The 22,095-nt window shown below is 38.3% G+C and overlaps 1 protein-coding gene across 3 annotated transcripts in view; it reads left to right on the plus strand.

Annotated features, from left to right (window-relative positions):
* Window positions 1-22,095, plus strand: part of AGFG1 (ArfGAP with FG repeats 1) — a 77,605-nt gene that overhangs the window by 13,427 nt on the left and 42,083 nt on the right. For all 3 annotated transcript variants that reach the window (XM_052659810.1, XM_052659819.1, XM_052659802.1), the window contains exon 2: window positions 11,452-11,545. In XM_052659810.1, coding sequence (XP_052515770.1) covers window positions 11,452-11,545 — 94 coding nt within the window. The remainder of the gene's footprint in view (window positions 1-11,451; window positions 11,546-22,095) is intronic.

The raw sequence follows: 22,095 nt of genomic DNA on the forward strand, positions 1-22,095 counted from the left end.
AGGAGTTCATGATCTGAGCCACAGTCAGCTCCCGGTCTTGTTTTTGTTGACTGTATAGAGCTTCTCCATCTTTGTCTGCAAAGAATATAATCAGTCTGATTTCGGTGTTGACCATCTGGTGATGTCCATGTGTAGAGTCTTCTCTTGTGTTGTTGGAAGAGGGTGTTTGCTATGACCAGTGCATTTTCTTGGCAAAACTCTATTAGTCTTTGCCCTGCTTCATTCCGCATTTCAAGGCCAAATCTGCCTGTTACTCCAGGTGTTTGTTGACTTCCTACTTTTGCATTCCAGTCCCCTATAATGAAAAGGACATCTTTTTTGGGTGTTAGTTCTAAAAGGTCTTGTAAGTCTTCACAGAACTGTTCAACTTCAGCTTCTTCAGCATTACTGGTTACTGCTGCAGACTACGGGGTCGCAAAGAGTCAAACAATTTAATGACTGAACTACAACAACCACCATTGCAGACTAAATTTTCCTACCTAGGATTTGGTACATGTGTGTGCTCAGTTGCTTCAGTCGTGTCTGTCTCTTTGAGACCTTATAGACTGTAGCTTGCCAGGCTCCTCTGTCCATGGGGTTCTCCAGGCAAGTATCCTGGAGTGGGTTGCCATTCCCTTCTCCAGGGGATCTTCCTGACCCAGGCATCAAACCTGGATCTCCTGCATTGCAGGCAGATTCTTACCTGCTGAGCCACTGGGGAGTAGTCTTTTCGAAGTAGGGAAATTGGAAATCTAATTTTGAGCCTGCATAAATCACCCAACTTGTGGCTTGATTGCTTTTGTGACTCTTTTAGGGGTCTGTGGTGGGAGTCATCTTCTGGTTGGCTTCTCCCACCTCTACAGGAGCTTCGTTTTAGCTTTCTTTACTCTGCGTAGTCGATTACTGCTGGTATTGTATTTTCTATATTTTTGCTATGCCTTTGGGTTCCCCCCTTGTTCTCTGTTCCTCTCTTTGTGGATTAATGACTTTTTATTCCTTTGCTGTCTTTTCATTCGGGTTTAGAGAGGTAGTAAAGACATTCTTGGGTTTTGTCCACTTTTAACAGGAATGCATTAATTAGGTTTAAATTGTTACCCGAGTACTATTTTTTTAGGTTCTTGCCCTAAATGTTACAAGGACCTTTCAGTGTAGTGTTGCTGGCTTTAAAAAATAAAAACCCCAAATAGAAATTATGGTTCACACCATGGGTGTGTGTGTATGTATTTTCAGTGTTTTAAAGTTGAGTTCTGGATAAACTAATATCTGGACTATCTAATATACACAGATCTTGGTATCAGAAGTCTGTAGATTTTTGGTAACCTGTTAAAGGCATCTTCTATTTGTTGTAGATTTTAAATGTATAATTTACATAATACAGAACATTTATATACAATATTTTTACTCCATAAGATTGGGATAGATTTAAATGTCAAATTGGCGTTCTTACTTAATGCCAACATTAGCAAACCACTTAAATTTCCACAGCCTAATGAAATATTTGAACCAGCTTTTCCTCCAGCAGGAGAAAAGCAGTGAATAAAACTAGCTAAATAAGCTTTCTTACTTATTCAGCCAGCACACATTGTTTTTTGAGTTGAACAAATGGCTATTTGCAAGATTGTTTGAGGCATAGTTAAGAGTAACATACTGGTGGACATATGGACTGAGTCACACCATCTGGTTGCAGTCATACCTGGGTGGTGGTCCTTAAAACTGAAACTCCTGGGGATCTGCATATGACTTAATTATGCTGCAAAAACATATTGGGCTCCACCAGAAGATGACTTTGAAACTTCTTGAAGCCAGTTAAGTGGCAAACATGCTTTCAAAATATCAATACTGCTATTATTAAATGAGTCACTATTTAATCTTTTTTTTGGGGGGGGCACTAAACTGGAGACTTAAAAATGTGTATTTTAGGATCCAGAATGGGTAGTACTTCAGTATTGGCACTGTAAAAATGATGTGGTTTATTTGCGTAACACTTTGATCCAATAGTTATGACTAATGTCATTACAGTAAAGTGTTTTATAAACACTGGATTCACATGATAGCTAGACCTGGCTTAGCAAAAAATGGGGAAATGGCACCAGCTTTCAGGAGTGTATCCTGAAAATAACTAGATAAATGAATAATTCAGTTTTGGTTACTTGAAGATTTCATTCATTTAAATAAATAATCAGATTTGGTAGATGGAGAAGGAAAGGTGGTCTGCCAGTGAAAAATTTTAGTTTGTGTGAAAATTGTGGTTACTGTAAATAGTAACATGGCATCTTAAGTTGGCGTACATTAAAAGCAACTTTTTTTGTTGTGTAGTTCTGGGAGTCTTAACATCTGTATAGATGCATGTGACTGCCACCACAAGCAGAACATGGAATGGTGTGTGCATGCCCAGTTGTGACCCTGTGGACTGTAGCCCACCAGATTCCTCTGTCTGTGGGATTCTCCAGGAAAGAATACTAGAGTGGGCTGCCATACCCTCCTCCAGGGGATTTTCCTGACTCAGGAATCAAACCTATGTCTCTTAGGTCTCCTGCATTGGGAGGCAGATTCTTACCACTAGCACCGCCCAAATAGCTGCTGGGCACATTGCAAATTCAAATTTTGCTTTTTGGAACTTCATGGAATTTTTTTTGTCCATATTTTTGATCTGCAGTTGGTTGTGTACCTGGTTGTAGAACCCAGGGACACAGAAGGCCAACTTTATGTTTCTTTAGTGAAGATCTCCTGGGGGTAAACTTCAGTTTTTTAATCTGAAATTGTTATTTTGTCTTACACCTCAAAGATATTTTTGCTGGATTCACAACTGTTAATTTTTAGTTTTTAAAAAACTTCCTAAAGACAATATTCTACTATTTTCTGGTTTTCAGTGAGAAGTCTTTTCAGTCAGATTTCATTTCGTCTTTTCTTTCTGATTGATTTTAAGATGTTCTCTTTATCTTTGAAGTTTTACCCAGATGTTTCTAAGTATGAATTTTATTTGTGCTGATTTTCATAAGCTGTGCTTCCTGTATTTGTAGATGCATGACTTTCATTGGATTGTAAAAACCTCAGCTATTAGCTCTTTAATATTGCTTGTCCTTCATTCTTTGAAGTCTTTCTTGCAAAAGCAGGAATACTGATGACACGTTTTAATAGTGTCCCCCACCCTTTTTTTTTTTTTTTTTAATCCTTGTCTTTTCTATCTTCTTATGCATCTGTGCTGCCTTCTGGGCTATTTCTTCTGTTTTCTCATTCCCCAAATCTCTCTTCTGGTATGTTTAATTTGCTCTTTAATAACTAGTTTCTTAAGTTTTTGATTTCCACATTTATAAATTTTCATTTCTAAAAGCTCTGACTTTTAGATTTACCAGTTTATTTTGATTATTTCATATTTCCTGTTCATTTTTATTCCACCACTTAACATTTCCTATATGCTATGTTTACTTTATATTTTTTTTTTGATAAATCCAGTAGCTAAAGTCATGGGAAGAGATGGCATAAATCTGTGTTCTACTGTCTCAAGCTCAGTAATGATTTGCTCTTATGTAGTGATTTTTATTGTAGTCTCATCTTTCATTGAACTTAATATTTCCAAATCCTCATAGCATAATTTGTAAATTATAAATGCATTTTTCTTGAGAGGATTTGCATATTCTACTGTTTGGATCTAGGGATATTGCCACCCTGAAGCTGCTTAATTCTTCATCCAAAGTCCTGGGTTTAATAGGAATAGCTCAGGATTACCTCTCACATTGTCTTCAGTTCAGTTCAGTTCAGTCGCTCAGTTGTGTCAACTCTTTGTGACCCCATGAATCGCAGCACGCCAGGCCTCCCTGTCCATCACCATCTCCCGGAGTTTACTCAAACTCACATCCATCGAGTCAGTGATGCCATCCAGCCATCTCATCCTCTGTCATCCCCTTTTCCTCCTGCCCCCAATGCCTCCCAGCATCAGAGTCTTTTCCAATGAGTCAACTCTTCGCATGAGGTGGCCAAAGTACATTGTCTTAGCTATTGTTATATTTGCCTTCTGAGCAATACGGAATTTTTTGTATAACATAGGCCACTCTTCTAGTTTCAGTTCACTTTTTATCTTTGTTTTTTTTCTTTTGTAAAGGGGGATTACTTGAGATTTATTAAAAGAGTTAACAATTAGGATTTTTCTAGAAATATTAGCAATTAGGGTTTTTCTTCTATTTTTTTTAGTAGTGTATAAAGTTATCATATTTTAGCAGAGGAACCTTTTCATAAATGTCTGCCATACTGTTATAAATAGAAATTAATGAGATTAGACATGCAAAGTGCATGCCAGTCTAGGAACGTTATAGATATTAATTTCCTTCTGTTATATTAAGTTTTTTTCACCTCTTAATTTGTATAAATGTACTTAATATATATATATTTTTGTGGACACTTCGCTTAATCTTTTAAGGATTTCTATTTTTTGTTATGCTGGAAATAGTAAATTTATGTGAAAATTAAAATTATTGTTGTATATGAGGTGACTGAAGAAGGAAATGGCAACCCTCTCCAATATTCCTGCCTGGAAAATTCCATAGACAGAGGAGCCTGGCAGGCTACAGTCTGTGGTGTTGCAGAGGAGTTGGACGTGACTCAGTGACTAAAACAACAGCAACAACATGAATGGTGAATGTGTAGAATGTTTTGTAGACGATTGAACCTAGGTATAATTTATATATCAGTAGTGATCCAAAGAAACTCTACTTCTTTCTTCACTTGGTGATTAGCACATTTAGTATATTTAGAGTAGTGGTTCTTGAGTAGTACTCTGCAGTTCCACCCCTTGCACCCTCAGGGGACATTTGGCAGTATCCTGAAACATTTTTCATTACTCTTACTGGGTTGAGAGTCCTACTGGCCTATAGTGGGTAGAGGCCAGGGATACTGCCCCTACATCCTGTAGGGCACAGGGTGATGTGCCTTATGTGCTTCGTGATGGTTCTCTGGCCTGAAATGTCAATAGTGCCTGATTTAGAGAAGTGCATGCTCACTTGCTTCAGTCATGTTCAACTCTTTTGCGACCCCATGGACTGAGCCCACCAGGCTTCCCTGTCCATAAACAAGACTACTGGAGTGGGTTGCCATTCCTTTTTCCAGAAGATCTTCCTGACCCAAAAATCAAACCCACATTTCTTTTATTTCCTGCACTGGCAGGCAAGTAGGTTCTTTACAGCTCACGCCAGCTGTAGAGAAGTGAGGTGAACATAAATTGTTGATGCTAGTAGCTGTATTTGGGAGGAGAGTTTTCCAGGTATTTTAGAAAAACTGAAAGATTGCCTTAAGAAGGAAAACTGTTCTTGCTTTTTTTTTAATTTTTGGTAATTCTTCAGCACAGACATTGACATCCATAAAGTCAATACTAAAAGTACAAATATTTTGACTACTACTAGTTAATTGAATTGTTTACTCTTTTCTGCTGTTATTTTTTTTCCTAGTACAGAATAATACAGATTCATTGTGGAAAACTTGGAGAGAATTGAAAATTATATATAGGGAAAAAACCCCATTCAATTCCATAATCTATAAACAAAGAATATTAATATTTTAGAGTATTTAGTTTGTTTTCTTTGTAGATATTTTTAATATAGTTTTGAGAATACTGTATAGTTCTACAGTTTTATTGCCACTTAGGACTTCCCTGGTGGTTCAGCAGTAAAGAGTCCCCCTGCCAATGCAGGAGATGCAAGTGCTGTCCCTGGGTCCAGAAGATCCCCTGGAGTAAGAAATGGCAACCCACTCCAGTATTCTTGCCTGGGAAATCCCATGGAGAGAGGAGCCTGTTGGGCTACAATCCATAGTATCAAAAAGAGTCAGCTACAGCTTAGCAACTAAACAATAACAACACTGTCACTTAACCGTTTCCCCTTTGATAATGAAGTGTTTTTTTAACTTTATTTTATATTGAAGTAAATTAATAATGTTGTGAGAGTTTCTGGTATACAGCAAGTGATTCAGTTATACATATACATGTATCTATTCTTTTTCAAATTCTCTTCCCATTTCAGTTCAGTTCAGTGTGCAACTCTTTGCGACCCATGAACTGCAGCACGCCAGGCCTCCCTGTCCATCACCAACTCCTGGAGTTCACCCAAACCCATGTCCATCGAGTCGGTGATGCCATCCAACCATCTCATCTCTGTCGTCCCCTTCCCCTCCTGCCCTCAGTCATTCCCAGCATCAGGGTCTTTTCCAATGAGTCAGCTCTTCGCGTGAGGTAGCCAGAGTATTGGTGTTTCAGCTTCAACATCAGTCCTTCCAGTGAACACCCAGGACTGATCTCCTTTAGGATGTACTGGTTGGATCTCCTTGCAGTCCAAGGGACTCTCAAGAGTCTTCTCCAACACCACAGTTCAAGAGCTTCCCATTTAGGTTGTTACATAATAATGAGCAGAGTTTCCTGCAATATACAGTAGGACTATGTTGGTTAACCATTTTAAATGTAGCAGTGTGTACTTGTCAGTGCCAAACTCCCTAACTCTCCCTCCCACCCACCCTTCCCCTTGGTCAGCATAGGTTCTTCTCTAAATTTGTGAGTCTGATTCTGTTTTGTAAATAGGTTCATTTGTATCATTTCTGTTTAGATTCTGTATAGATTCCATATATGCATGATAACCATATGATCTTCCTCTGACTTACTTCACCCAGAATGACAATCTCTAGATCCATCCATATTGCTGCAAATGACATTATTCTTTTCAGTGGCTGAGTAAAGTGTTGTCTTGTGTATGCCGCGTCATCTTCATCCATTCCTCAGTTGATGGGCATTTAGGTAGCTTCCAGGTCTTGGCTGTTGTAAACAGTGCTGCAGTGAACATTGGGGTGCATGTATCCTTTCAGACCATATTTTTCTTTCCTGATAGATGCCCAAGAGTGGGATTATAGGGTTATATGGTAATTCTATATTTAGATTTTTAAGGATCCTCCATACTGTTCTCCATAGTAGCTGTACCAATTTACATTCCCACCAGTAGTGTAGGAGGGTTCCTTTCTGTCTACAACATCTCCAGCATTTGTCATTTCCAGATTTCTTTGATGATAACCATTTTGACTGGTGTGAGGTGATAACTCATTGTAGTTTTGATTTGTATTTCTCTAATAATTAGTAGTGTCAGCGTCTTTTCATGTGTGTCTTGTTCATCTGTGTGTTCTCTTAGGAGAAATGTCTATTTACCTCTACTTTTTTGATTGGGTTGTTTGTTTTGATGATACTAAGCTGCTTATATTCTAACAAGATGGTGGAGTAGAAGGACACGGGCTCATCTTCTCTTGCGAGAACTCCAAAATTGCAACTCGCTGCGGAATAACCGTTGACAGGAGAATGTTGGATTGCACCAAAAAAAGATACCCCACATCCAGTGGCAAAGGAGAAGCCCCAACAAGATGGTAGGAGGGGTGAAATCGCATTTAGAACCAAACCCCATACCCACCAGAGACGTTCGGAGGGCACAAACAAAACCTTGTGTGCACCAGGACCCAGACCCTACACAGACTGAACCAGACCTGCCTATGAGTTTGAGTGTCTCCTGTGGAGGCACGGGTCAGCAGTGGCCTGCCGCGGGGACTGGGGCTCTGGCTGCAACAGACCTGGGTCACGCAGCATGTGACATTAAGCCCTCTTGGAGGAAGGTGCTATTAGCCCCACCACAGAGCCGCTGAGCAGATGACCCACAAACTGCAGAACAATTATACCAAAGAAATTCTCACACTGTTAAGAAGGTTCTGGAACTCACAACAGATTTCCCAACCTGGGGATTCATCAAAGAGGTTGAGGACCCTTGGGGAATTTGACTTTAGAGGCCAGTGGGATTTGATGACAGAACTTGCACAGGACTGGGGAAACAGACTCTTGGAGGACACAGACAAAACCTTGTGCACTCGAAGAGCCAGGAGAAAGGAGCAGCAGTGTCCCCACAAGAGACTGAGCCAGACTTGCTTGTGAGTGTCCAGGAGTGTCCGACAGAGGCATGGGTCGACAGTGGCCTGCTGCATGATCAGGGGCTCTGAATATAACAGTACATGCACAAGTCCTTTTGAAAGAGGTCGCCATTACCTTCTTTCATTTCAATTCAGTTGCTCAGTCCTATCCAACTCTTTGAGACCCCACGGACTGCTTTGCCCTAACCATAGTTTGGCCTCAGGCCAAACAACAGGGTGGGAACACAGCTCTGCCCATCAACAGAAAATTGGATTAAAGATTTACTGAGCATGGCCCTGAACCTCATTCAAGATCAAGACCATCCCCATGGAAAGGAAATGCAAAAGAGCAAAATGGCTGTCTGGGGAGGCCTTACAAATAGCTGTGAAAAGAAGAGAAGCAAAAAGCAAAGGAGGAAAGGAAAGATACAAACATCTGAATGCAGAGTTCCAAAGAATAGCAAGAAGAGATAAGAAAGCCTTCCTCAGTGATCAATGCAAAGAAATAGAGGAAAAGAACAGAATGGGAAAGACTAGAGATCTCTTCAAGAAAATTAGAGATACCAAGGGAGCATTTCATGCAAAGATGGGCTCGATGAAGGACAGAAATGGTATGGACCTAACAGAAGCAGAAGATATTAAGAAGAGGTGGCAAGAATACACAGAAGAACTGTACAAAAAAGATCTTCACGACCCAGATAGTCATGATGGTGTGATCACTCATTTAGAGCCAGACATCCTGGAAGATGAAGGTGAAGTCAAGTGGGCCTTAGAAAGCATCACTTTGCCAACAAAGGTCCATCTAGTCAAGGCTATGGTTTGTCCAGTAGTCATGTATGTATGTGAGAGCTGGACTGTGAAGAAAGCTGAGCACCGAAGAATTGATGCTTTTGAACTGTGGTGTTGGAGAAGACTCTTGAGAGTCCCTTGGACTGCAAGGAGATCCAACCAGTCCATCCTAAAGGAAATCAGTCCTGAATATTCATTGGAAGAACTGATTCTGAAACTGAAACTCCAATACTTTGGCCACCTCACGTGAAGAGTTGACTCATTGGAAAAGACCCTGATGCTGGGAGTGATTGAGGGCAGGAGGAGAAGGGGACGACAGAGATGAGATGGTTGGATGGCATCACCAACTCAATGGACATGGGTTTTGGTGAACTCCGGGCGTTGGTGATGGACAGGGAGGCCTGGCGTGCTGTGGTTCATGGGGTTGTAAAGTCGGTCATGACTGAGGGACTGAACTGAACTGAACTGAACTGGATATTATGGTTTTGTTTCGTAAGTGCAAATTTTTGTTCACTTTAAGTTAATTGATATGAATACCTTCTTTTTGCAAAATTTGACTCTATGGTGTGGTAGAGCATTGATGGAATAAGCTATACAGTACAGTGCTTTCCTGAGATTGCATCTATATAACATAACTTTAAAAGAGTCAGGGGCTTCCCTTATTTGATGATTCGAGAGTATAGGGATATAATTCATTACTCCCTAATTTCTTATCTAAAATATACACACCCTTGTAGCAGTGTTGTGACATTTCCTTGTTAGGAAGTTATGCCTTTGCTTTTTTTTTTTTTTAGATATTGTACTATAAGGGAGGCTCAGAGGTTAAAGCGTCTGCCTCCAATGCGGGAGACCCGGGTTCGATCCCTGGGTAGGGAAGATCCCTTGGAGAAGGAAATGGCAATCCACTCCAGTATTCTTGCCTGGAGAATCCCATGGATGGAGAAGCCTAGTAGGTTACACTCCACGGGGTGGCAAAGAGTCGGACACGACTGAACGACTTCACCTTACCTTACCTTACTATAAGGGAGGTGGGAATGGAGAGGGTTGTCTGGAACAAGGAGGAAGTATTAGGGAATAAGGAGAGACAGAGTTGCTAAGTGTGAGGGGGAGAGCCGGGGGAAATTTAAGAACAATAATAAGTTAATTCCTTTTAAAATTGTTTGGAACAGGATAGAATACAAATAAATATAAATGAATAAGCTGTGAAAATGATGAAGTTAGTCTTATTTTCATAATACAGGTGAATTGAAAAATAAAATGTCCTGCTTTAAAGGAGTAATAATGACTTTTCTAAATTTTCATTTTTGGGAATTTAGATATCTTTAAAGCATAATTTAATTTGTGATCACCAGTTGTAAAGATACTTGAAGTAATTCGTACGGTGGTTGTTTCTTCATAGTTAAGTTTCAAAGTTTTACTAGGATGAAATGGCTGTGTTTCAATTTGTCCTACTGTGCAATTTTCATTTCTGTGTTTCATGACTTACCAAGAGCTGAAAGAAAAATAATTTATTAGTTTAAAACTTAAAGCAAAACAACAAAATTGAATTATTGTTTCTCCACCTGGAAATGTGAAGCAGATAAAGTGCAACTTGATTTAATTCAAAGTGTGAGCTGAAATATGTGCCGTCTATGTCTGACAGAAGGTAGAGAAAGAAGCAGGAGTGTATAACAATTGAGCTTCTGTTAATTCTAAATTATTATGTTAAGATATTTTATATTTCTAGAACATTGCGTACCATATTTAATTATTCAGAAATGTTTTTAGAATATTTTTGAAAGTTTTTTTTTGTTACTTTGAGTCATTGTTAACTCTTATTTAATTATCATGGTTGATTGCAAAATGAGTATTGCAAATTCTGTAAAACTATTGATCTGTCCTAGAACCTGTATTTCAGATGAAGTCTTTGTCAGAGGATATGACTGCAAACTGATTTGATGAAAATGCATAGATAACTTGTTACTTTGCATAGATTATTTAACTCCTCATTCTTGTGGTCGAGTAGGCCACTGAGTGGTAGCTGGACAGAACTCAGCAGTTCTTATTCTCTCTGAGCGCATCTCTGTTCAGTTTTTCACGTGCATGAAAAAATATAACGAAACAGAAAAGATTCAAAGTGGTGAAGGACCTTAAAAGTATTCATATATATGCAGGTATTTCTTGAATCCTGTCATGTCCCTTTAATTTCTTCTTGAATACTTAGGGCCTCCTGAGGTGGTTGAAGATGTTCTTCATTATCAACACTTATTTGAATTGATGGAGAGATGGAACTTTTTTCTTACCCATCAATACCTTCAAGGTTCCTTGGATTAGTTTTCAGTTTCCTAAGTCAGTCTTAAAGATGGTAGCTATTTGAGTATTTGTATGTTTCCATACCTGACTTATCATCATCACTTTCTTAGAAAATATGAAAATATTTAAGTAATAACTTTCTTTACCATTGAGCCTATCATATATATATAAATGAATCCCCTTTCCATCAGACTTACACTAAAGCAGTATTTGTATTCCCAATAAAGTAATGTATTACAGGTACTGTGTATTTCTAACTGTTTAGATAAATTTATCTTTAAATAAATTAGTGTTGGTCTGAACAAATTCACCTTGATATATCTATTGTGGGGATTAATAGTTTTAAAATATTTTTTAATTTAGCTTATAGCATAAAAAACAGTTCTAAGTTTAAATGTGCTAATTAAAATGTTTTTCATTGACATACTTTTTGAAATACTATAGTTTGTAATGGTATTTTCTTTTATCTTTTAGGCGAGGGTTAAATCCACCACACAGGGTGAAATCCATCTCCATGACAACATTCACACAACAGGAAATTGAATTCCTTCAAAAACATGGAAATGAAGTAAGTGTTTTAGTCCTTTTAAAAATTTTGAGTTGTTTAGAATGATAAGAAATTTTCACTGTCTAACGAAGGTATTTTTGTATTTAGGTGTTTCAGAATGTACTCATCTAGCAAAGTATTTGGAATTAATGTCTGCTACATAACTATTTTCCCTTAGACTTGGGATGAAACCTGTATTTAGGCTTTGTCAGTATTGAATGTAAAAGGTATTTTTAGAGGACATCTAGTATTGGAGAAGGCAGTGGCACCCCACTCCAGTGCGTTTGCCTGGAAAATTCCATGGCCGGAGAAGCCTGGTAGGCTGCATTCCATGGGGTCACTAAGAGTCGGACACGACTGAGCGACTTCACTTTCACTTTTCACTTTCATGCATTGGAGAAGGAAATGGCAACCCACTCCAGTGTTCTTGCCTGGAGAATCCCAGGGACGGGGGAGCCTGGTGGGCTGCTGTCTATGGGGTCGCGTAGAGTCGGACATGATTGAAGTGACTTAGCAGCAGCAGCAGCAGTATTGGAGTAACTTAGTTTTGGCTTTAAATGACAAAAAGAGGGAGAAAGAGAATTATCATTGTGGTAGTGTAGTAAACTTTTGTTAGGCTGTTACATGATCGGCTTTCATTTGACGGTCCCCTCCTTCCTTTTTACATTTTTAACTTTAGATGTATATGTGATGCTTAATGTTGAGCTGCTTCCCTGGTACCTCAGCCTGCAATGCAGGAGACCCCAGTTCAATCCCTGGGTTGGGAAGATCCTCTGGAGGAGGGCATGGCAACCTACTCCAGTGTTTTTACCTGGAGAATCCTTGTGGACAGAGGAGCCTGGCGGGCTAGAGTCCATGGGGTCGCAAAGAGTTGGACACGACTGAGTGAATAAGCACACAGCACAACAGTGTTAAGTAGGTGCTCAGTAGGGAGGAGATGATTAATAATTCTGAGTGGGCAGCCTAGCAGCATGAGGAACCCAACAGAGTCAAGATTTGTAGGGGAACCTTTTCTTTCTACTCTGCTACAATGGGCTTCCAGGAATTCTGTTCTCTTGGCTTGCTTTCTTGTTTTAGTTCCATATTTTGCTATTATTAAGAGTGGTGGTCTGCTATTTAAAACAAATACAAAAAACTGTAAAATTAACAGAAAGCCAGCATGTTTTATAATCTTGGGGCATGGATGAACCAGTCAACCCAATTGGTTAGTAATTGCCATTATTTAATAAGACAGTTTAATCACTTCCTAGAAAGGAAGTATTACTTTAGTTGTACTACAGTGGTTGCATATTTTGTTTTTTTTTTTTACACCTTTTTGATAATAGAAAAGAAGACTTCAAATTTTATTAGTTCAGTCTTCTTTTTCACCTCAGAAGATGTATGCAAGCATTTTGTACATGGCTTCTCTTTTTCCCTAACACTTCTATAGTAATGGCTTAAACTTGCTTTCCAATTTTTGATGCATGTGTGTATTTGGTTCTAAAGTAGTAAAGATTATGAAATTTTTAAAATACATGATTTAGAGAAGTAAGCACACATTTTTAAGTTTCCAAAGTTTGCCAATAAAAAATTATCTTGAGTAATCAGGTTCTATATTACAGGGAAATCTGAAGCAGGATGAAAAGGCAGAGATGTGTAATGACAGTAAGTGTAGAAATGTATTTCGATTAAAAGACAATTTGAACAGTTTGTATAAAGTTTGAGATTAGCCTACCAGTGCAAATTTAAATTATTTTCTTAGAATTTTGGAAATTTTGGACATCAGAATGGAGTCAGAAATGAAAGAATATCATCTATTCTTATGTTAAAAATCTAATAACTGTAGATAAAATTATAGTAGTAGAACTGTAAAAGTAACAATCCATTGGAGAAGTAAGTAAAAAAACATTCAAACCTGTCAGTAGATAAGATTCAATGGAAGTTGGTCCCAAAATAATACAGTTGAAGGACCCTTTTTAAAAACATTTTTCCTGAAATTGTGGTGAGGACACTTAACATGAGATTTATTCTCTTAAAATATTTTAAAGTGTAAAATGTGGTATTGTTAGCTATAGGCAAAGTGTTAGGACTTACTCTTCTTGCATAACTGAACTTCGTAGCAGCCACCATTATATTTTCTGCTTCGGTGGGTTTGAGTGTTTGAAGTATCTCATCTTAAGGGGAATCATACAGTATTTGCTGGTCTGTGACTGGCTTATTTCACTTGGCATAATGTTCACAAGGTTCATCCATGTTGCGTATGATAGGATTTCTGAAGGAATAGTTTTTATGACTGTAATATCAAGATAAATTTAGAATATATGAAAGGAAATCTTAGACAACTCTTTATATCAAATAATGGAAACAGAATATAAGCAATAGAGATGACTGGAATGGATTTATGAATTTTAAATTCTAAAAAGAGGCATGCAAATTAATAGTCCATTTAAAGCCCTCACTGTTACAGTCACTGTGCTAGTACTTGGGGACAGTAGACTTAGAGCTCATGGTCTAGGTAGGAGATGGATACATAACAAATAATTGTAACACTGTTAGTAATTAATGATAAGAATAAGAATTTTCAGAAGTAATGTGGAAAGGAGAGGATTGGGAAGATTTCATAGAGGAGGCATTTGCTGGCTTTTGAGGGTGAGTACCACCGTCTATGGATTGCACAGAGTCGGACACGACTGAAGCAACTTAGCAGCAGCAGCAGCAGCAGCAGGACTTAGGCTAACAGGAAAAGATTCTAGAGGCAGAGTAAACAGTGCACAGAGAAATTTCCAACTGTTCTTACTGCTAGAAAGTTTACCAACTACCTAATTACTTGTTAAGGGAGACAAACTTACTTTCTTGTGTCCCTAAAAACATCTTATAACCAAAATATTGGAGTAGGTATGTTTAGTTCCTTACACTATTAGCAGAATTTCCATTCTTAAAAGTTTTATGAGGTGTGTAGAAGGTGAGGATTGATACTATGAAATGCAGGAAGATTGATACAGCTTGGTAAAAAATTGTATAGACTGCAAGTGCAAGTGCCTAATTATCAGTTTATCTTATACACTTAAATCTTAAGTATAACATGCATAGAGAAAATTTGCAGATGTTTATTTTTTATTTCAAATGATGTTGCCATATTTGAGCAGTGCATTAAATTTCTCCATTGTCTGGAAAGGAACATACTCAGTCATGTAAATGTTGGGTTAAAAGAAGGTATTGTCATATGTCTAGTGAATGAGTGGTTCATGTCTGAACATAAAGATCAAAATGTATATTAACTGGCAGAAGTTTTGGGTCTTCTACCCCCATGAGAGAGTTTTAACGTTCTGAGGGGCTTGTTGGTTGTCATTATTTGCATCAGGCAAGCACCATGGTGGATGACTCACAAGGTGTTGATTTTTAAATCATCTTGTATTCCACATGCTTTGAATTTTCCACCAGACATTTATATGTGGGAGAAACCTTTTTACAGTCAGTCTGCATGTAGAACTTAAATCTGTTTTACATGCTTTCATTACAGTTGTGAACAACTTATTGTCAGAGAAAGTCATGCTGCCAAGTCTAGAATCAAGTGTGGGAGAGGACCACAAGTTATAGGGCAGAAGGCTTGGACAGAGGAAGCCATTCATTGACACAATCAGTGCAGTGACTTAACGCATTTGTATATCTGGGAAAGATTTTACTTTTCATTCAGAACTTAAGAATTGTCCACTGTTTTTGGCACATCACATAATGCTTTCTTTTGTATCATATGTTATTTAAAAAAAAAGTCTTTAGTGATTTACTTCATATGCCCTCTTTTATGGTGTTGTGGGTCAATCAAAGGAATTTCCCTATTGGGTTAACTTCTGATTATCAGACTTAATGGAAAGAAGACTGGGTACCAGTGCTATATAGCTAACTCAGTAAAAGGAAAATGTAGGAATAATTTTATTTTGAGCCATACAGTTTTTTTTTTTTCCTAGTAATAAATTAACCCTCCTAATTAGATTTCAGGACTGAGTAAAAGGGTTACTGCTGATGCTTCACAGGCATGCACTCTACATGTAGAAATAAAATCATGCGTTGATTGACAGTATTTTGTTATCTTTATGCTAGATTCAAAACATAACCCTCAAACCAGAAACTAAAGCTTTTGAAAAAAATCCTTCTAAAGTGGTAGGCCCATAAGGTAAGTTGTGCTTTTCCCTAGTCAATATTCATGATCATCTCATTCTTCATTCCTGAAGCAGAGATTTATTAATCACCTATTGTTGTGTCTGGGATTGTCTTTGGGTACTAGGGGTACTGCCTATGATTCCTGCCCTCCTGTAAAGTTTTCAGTCTAGTGGGGGAGAGAGAGAGACAATAAAAATCTTTTTATTCCCCCCAGTTCTGTTTTTGGATAAGAGTGAGAAAGGGCTTCAGTTTGGAATTGTAGATGCTTGGGATTATGGAGACAGTATTTTTTTTAAGATGTTATACTTGTGGCTTAAATAGGCCTTATTTTATGAGACAGCACTTCAGGCCTTTTGGGTAGTTGAATTGCATCTTTGGGAAAGATTGGAGCTATTTTATAGTCAGAAATAAGCACTGGCACAAAGAAAAGTATTCTGATATCTTAAAAACATTTTAAATTTCAAATTCACATGCTGTGACAATTTTGCTGGAATATTCAGGTATCATTTTATAGTATTAGACTCAATCTATTATAATGTTAAACAGGACACTAGTGGTTATTTCCTAAATCATCTTGTCTTATAAACTGTAATAAGAGATGGTCACTCTCAGTACAGAATAGTGGACTCTGTAAAGTAGAAGGCCAGTATCTGAAAGAACCTGTAGGCCATTGTCAGAGTAAAGACAGTGAACTTTTGAATGAATCCTGAACCAGGGCATGGAACTATTATGTAGCTTCAAAGTGTTACATTAAGTGTGATTAAAAACCAGACAGTCTATCCCAAACTGCAACTCTGTACAGAAATTGATAAAATTTGGACTAGACTTGTTAAATGTTACTTGAAGTTCAGTGGTCTTGTGCAGAAAGGGTTGGTTTTGAAGTTGGAGGGTTGAGAACATTGGTCAGGTTACCTCTGAGCCTCAATTTCTACAAGTGTAAAATAGTGACAGTATCTTACTATAGAAAGGGTGGAATGCTTTGAGCTCAAGCAACCATGAAATTTCCCAGCATACTTCTTGTAGTATGATATTCAAATGTCTATTGAATCAGAACTTGAGGTAGTAGAAGTTACAGGGAGATTTTTTTTTTTTCACTTCTTGCTCAAAGTGGGTTTTTTTGGAGAATTTTTCAGTTTTCTTAGAATATGGTAGTATATCAGTTCAGTTCAGTTGCTCAGTTGTGTCCAACTCTTTGCGACCTCGTGAATTGCAGCATGCCAGGCCTCCCTGTCCATCACCAACTCCTGGAGTTCACTCAAATTCACGTCCATCGAGTCGGTGATGCCATCCAGCCATCTCATCCTCTGTTGTCCCCTTCTCCTCCTGCCCCCAATCCCTCCCAGCATCAGAGTCTTTTCATCAGTTACATTAATATTTAGGTTGAGTATTTAAACTCTTGGAGAATTTTAACTATATGCTGAGCCTAAATAATATTAGTAAAATTTGGTAGTTATTTTAATAATGACATATTGAATGTCTTTATTGAGTGGCAGAGTTCAGTTACATCCTCATTACTCCAGGGTTTACGGTTACCTAACTGCCTGTGCAGAGGTTGGCACAGATAGTAAATATTGTAGGTTTTATAGGTCAACTGCTTATAGTATATTCTTATTTGAAAAAAAACTTTTTAAAAAAAATGTAGCCCTAAAAAAAAAATGTTGCCCTTTAAACATACATAAACCAAATGATCAGGGGCAGTACAAAAAACAGGCCAATGGCCCAATTTGATCTGCAGGTGGTTTTGATTCAAGACTCCTGATCTATGAAATTCCAGTCCTCGTTGTAAATCCTTTTATAACCTTGCTTCTTTTCCTAGCTAACTTTATTCGTTATCAATAGAAATGTTTAAACCCCGGTGATTTCTGGTTTCTTATATATGCTGTTTATATCCCAGTTTTCTTGACATTTTGCTCAAGTTGTTCATTTGTCATTCATCTTTGTTCCAAGACCTGTTGGTTTTTACCCTTCCATCAAGTCTTTCAGGAGTATTTTAGCACACAGGGACCAAACTACCCCCTCAGACTTTAAACTTTTTTAAAAATATATTTGACTATAAGATTTTACACAGTTTTTTTTTTTTTTATTGCTCTCATAGTTTCTTCTATATTGATCTTACTACCCTCAAAACATAAGATAATTCCATGGCATAATCTTAAATACTGTATCATTACATCTAGAGCTGTGAGTATGTATGTGTGTGTATTTTATGTGTGTATTTTTTTTTGTGTGTGTGTATATGTATTATGTAATTTTTATAAAAATTCCTGGGCTTTACTCCATTGGAGATTCTGACCCTGGGTGTGGGATATAGGAGTGTCTGCCTTTTCAGCCAGAAGCCCCATGTAATCTTGTTGTTGATGCTGTAGACCATCTTTTGAGAGAACCAGTATAATAACTGAAGGCTCCATTGAGTCTAGACTCAAAATAATCTGTAGTCAAGTTTCAGCACCACCAATTGATAAGCCTTGTTACCTTGCTGCTACTGCTAAGTCGCTTCAGTCGTGTCCGACTCTGTGCTACCCCATAGACGGCAGCCCACCAGGCTCCCTGTCCCTGGGATCCTCCAGGCAGGAACACTGGAGTGGGTTGCCATTTCCTTCTCCAGTGCATGAAAGTGAAAAGTGAAAGTGAAGTCTCTCAGTCGTGTCCGACTCTTAGCGGCGACCCATGGACTGCAGCCCACCAGGCTCCTCTGTCCATGGGATTTTCCAGGCAAGAGTACTGGGAACTGCTTTTCCCTGAGTTTCATTTTCCTTTGTACTCCATGAGAAGTACCTGTGCTGCCTATTTCATGAGGTTGATTTGAAGGTAGTATATGTGAAAACATTTTGAAAACCAGTGTACTATGTAGATAAAAGATGTCAGTTTAAGTGCAAATACACTTTCTCATTGATTTCTAAGCTCAGGGTGAGGTGGTGGGGGGTACCATGTAGAAAAATGATGTGCTTTGAACTGAATTCAGTTAGTTTAGTGTAGGCAGATTTTTGCAGAACTGTAGTCAATATGATGGTGTTGATCACTATGGAAAGCTAATTCAGTAATAATAGTAACATTTCAAACAATTTTAGACTAAAAATGGAATTATTTGGGAGAATGGCTTTCTAGTGAGATACTTGAGGTTTAAAACCATCCAGCTAAAATATTGAAACACATGCTATGATTTAATAGGCTGTTTTTTTCAGTTTCTACATATTTGTGAAGAAACATTTTAAATCTAGTTTTTATTTTCAAAGAAAGGCGAGGTGTTAAGAGTTTCTTAAAATTCTGAATCAAATCGGTAGTGACATAGTAATCTTTAAATAGTCACTGCATTCTTTGGTATTAGTTGTTGGCTTTCAGAGAAATATCTAATGCTAATTAACAAAAAGAATGTAGGAAATGTTATATTTGTACGTACTGTAGCATGTGGATCTTTTTGAATGATTACTGAAAACCCAAAGGGTACTGTAGAAGGAGATTGATGATAGTTTATGTAACTACTCTGACTGTTTATTTCACTCTTTATTGCCTTGGTATCCCAGGTCATATTATTTATTTGCTTCTGACTGCTTCAGTCATTCTCGCTTCCTGTCATCTGTCTCCCAGCTTTTCTTGTTAATTTCTTTTTTTGCCATAAATATGTTACTTAAAAGAAAACAGATTTGTTTGAATCCAATTAAAAATATACATTATTCCTTTTTTTAAAAAAACTTTTGTTAGGGAGGTTCCCATATAGCCACACAAGTAGACAAAATAATACAACAAACTCCTGTTCCTTTTTTATTATGTGAAATAGGTCTGAGACGTACAATTTCCTCTCTAAATTCATGAACTAGATGTTATCTTTGAAGAAAGACTTTAAAAAATATATAACTCCATACCGTTTTCACATCCATAAAAATTAATGGTAATCTGATTATCTAGGCTTGCTTTGTGGCTCAGCTGGTAAAGAATCCGACTGCAACATGGGAGACCTGGGTTCGGTCCCTGGGTTGGGAAGATCCGCTGGAGAAGGGAAGGGTTACCCACTCCAGTATTCTGGCCTGGAGAATTCCACGTACTGTATAGTCCATAGGGTTACAAAGAGTCAGACACTATTGAGCAACTTTCACTTTCAATTATCTAGCCAGTGTGCATATTTCCTTTTATTTAATAATTTTCATTTTTTCTCTTCCCTTAAACGTATGTTTAAATAGAGGTTCAAGTAATGCTCACATGTTAATGAGTGGTTAATATGGGTTTTGAAACTCTGACAAAGTATTGGAGGCTAGATGGGTCAGAGTTGGGCTTGCATAGTTCTGGCTGGAACCAGGCAGCTTCCTGGGACCTGTACCACTTGGTCTCTGGGATCAGTTCAGTTCAGTTCAGTCGCTCAGTCGTGTCTGACTCTTTGCGACCCCATGAATCGCAGCACGCCAGGCCTCCCTGTCCATCACCATCTCCCGGAGTTCACTCAGACTCATGTCCATCGAGTCCGTGATGCCATCCAGCCTCTGTCTGTGGGATAGAGCCAGGTTTGTGCCAGGACAGTGGGAACCTCAGGCCAGGTGGTTACTCTGGGGCCGGATACCCTGTAACCAGGGGCCCTGCCACCTCAAGTCCCTGGGAAACATAGCAGTTGAGGTGAGTTCTAAGCCTTGCAGTCAGACTTGCAGTACACATTCCCTTAGTTCACATTGAGTTGTTGTCTTCCATGTGAATCTTCCATTGCTCCAGCATCACCTGCTAACCAGACTCCTGAAAATTGATGTTGAATTCTTGCTACAGAGCAGGGATGCTAGTTGGTTGCTAGGCATTCATCTTGGCAACAGAGGATGCCATCTGGATATGGGGTGCCTTATAAGCTGATAAGAAGGATCTTAAACTCTGGGGCCATAGATTTTTGAGGAATTGGTGATGACATTGAAGAGTTTTTTGGTTCTGTTTTATGAAATTCAAGCCATCCTGTAACAGGCAAGATCAGCTTTTGTAGAAGAAGCCAGAGGTCATGCCCAGTAGGAATTTAATGGAGCTTTAGGGTAATATCTTTCATCAGTGTTCTCTTGGACCATGGACTTCACCAGTTCCCTAAGGATGACCTCATACTGGCCTGTGATGCTAGGATTTTTCCAAGTGTGGGGGTGGCTCTGAGCCGTCATCTCTGGCAGAACTTGACCTGCACTGTGCCGCATAATGCAGCTTTTAAGTCTTACTGAGGGTGAGCTAAGTCTTCTGGCAGTGTGAGGGCAGCAACTGCTCTGTTTGGTAGGGGGCTGCTTGCCTCTCTGCTACATTGTCTTTAGAACCCTCTCGCATGGGTGGCCATAGCAAGGTCTTTTCCCTAGCAGAGGCTGCTTCAAGCCATAGCACAGTGGCAGTGTTTGCCTGTCTTCTGCCCCACACCTCCCAATGTTTTATTATGAGAAATTCATAGAACTTAAAATTGTGCAGATACATTGAACACTGCCATATTTGCACTAGCAAATATATCTGTGTCTCCATTTGTCCACCTGTCTTAACATTTTTCTTGCATTTCACAGTAGGTTGCAAAATTAGTTCATATCACTCTTAAAATCTTTTGTATATCGTTAATTAAAATTCAGTAAGGTTTTTGTGAGGTATAATTTACTTACAGTGAATGTAAAAGTCTTACATGTCACTTTGAAAGAGTATCCAGTTTGGTGACCCAGAGTCCTGTGAAGATATGAACATGACCATTATCCCCAAAATTCTCCTGATATCTCTTCCTATTCAGTCCCTCCCCTTTCCAGAGGCAACCACTGTTTTGATTTTTGTTCATACTCATGTAATAAAATTAGAATGTGCTTTTTTTGTTCTACAAGTAACAAATACTGAAAAGGGTATGGAGAAAAGGGAACCCTCCTACACTGTTGGTAGAAATGTAAATTGGTGCAGTCACTTTGGAAATCTGTAGGAGGTCCTCAGAAACCTATAAGTAGAGTTGCCATATGATCCAGCAGTTCCTGTCCTAGACACATATTCTGACAAAACTATAATTCAAAAAGATACAGCTCTTCTGTGCTCATAGCAGCACTATTCACAATAGTGAAGACATGGAAACAGCCTAGGTATCAATTGGTAGATGAATGGATGAAGAAGATTTGGTACATATACACAGTGGAATACTACTCCACCATAAAAAAGAAGGAAATAACGCCATTTGTAGCAACATGGATGGACCTAGAGATTATTGTGCTAAGTGAAATAAATCGGAAAGGTTTATCATGGGATATCACTTACACGTAGAATCTAAAAAAAAAAAATGATACAAATGAACTTTTTACAAAGCAGAACCAGACTCACGGCCTTGGAAAACAAATTTATGGTTACCAAAGGGGAAAGGTGGTGGGGAGGGACAAATTAAGAATTTGAGATTTACATATATACACTACAGTATTTAAAATAGATAGTCAACAAAGACCACTTATTGCCTTTTATTTTGAATATGGATCACA

The sequence above is a fragment of the Budorcas taxicolor genome, chromosome 2, assembly GCF_023091745.1.
Source record: "Budorcas taxicolor isolate Tak-1 chromosome 2, Takin1.1, whole genome shotgun sequence".
Taxonomy (NCBI): domain Eukaryota; kingdom Metazoa; phylum Chordata; class Mammalia; order Artiodactyla; family Bovidae; genus Budorcas; species Budorcas taxicolor.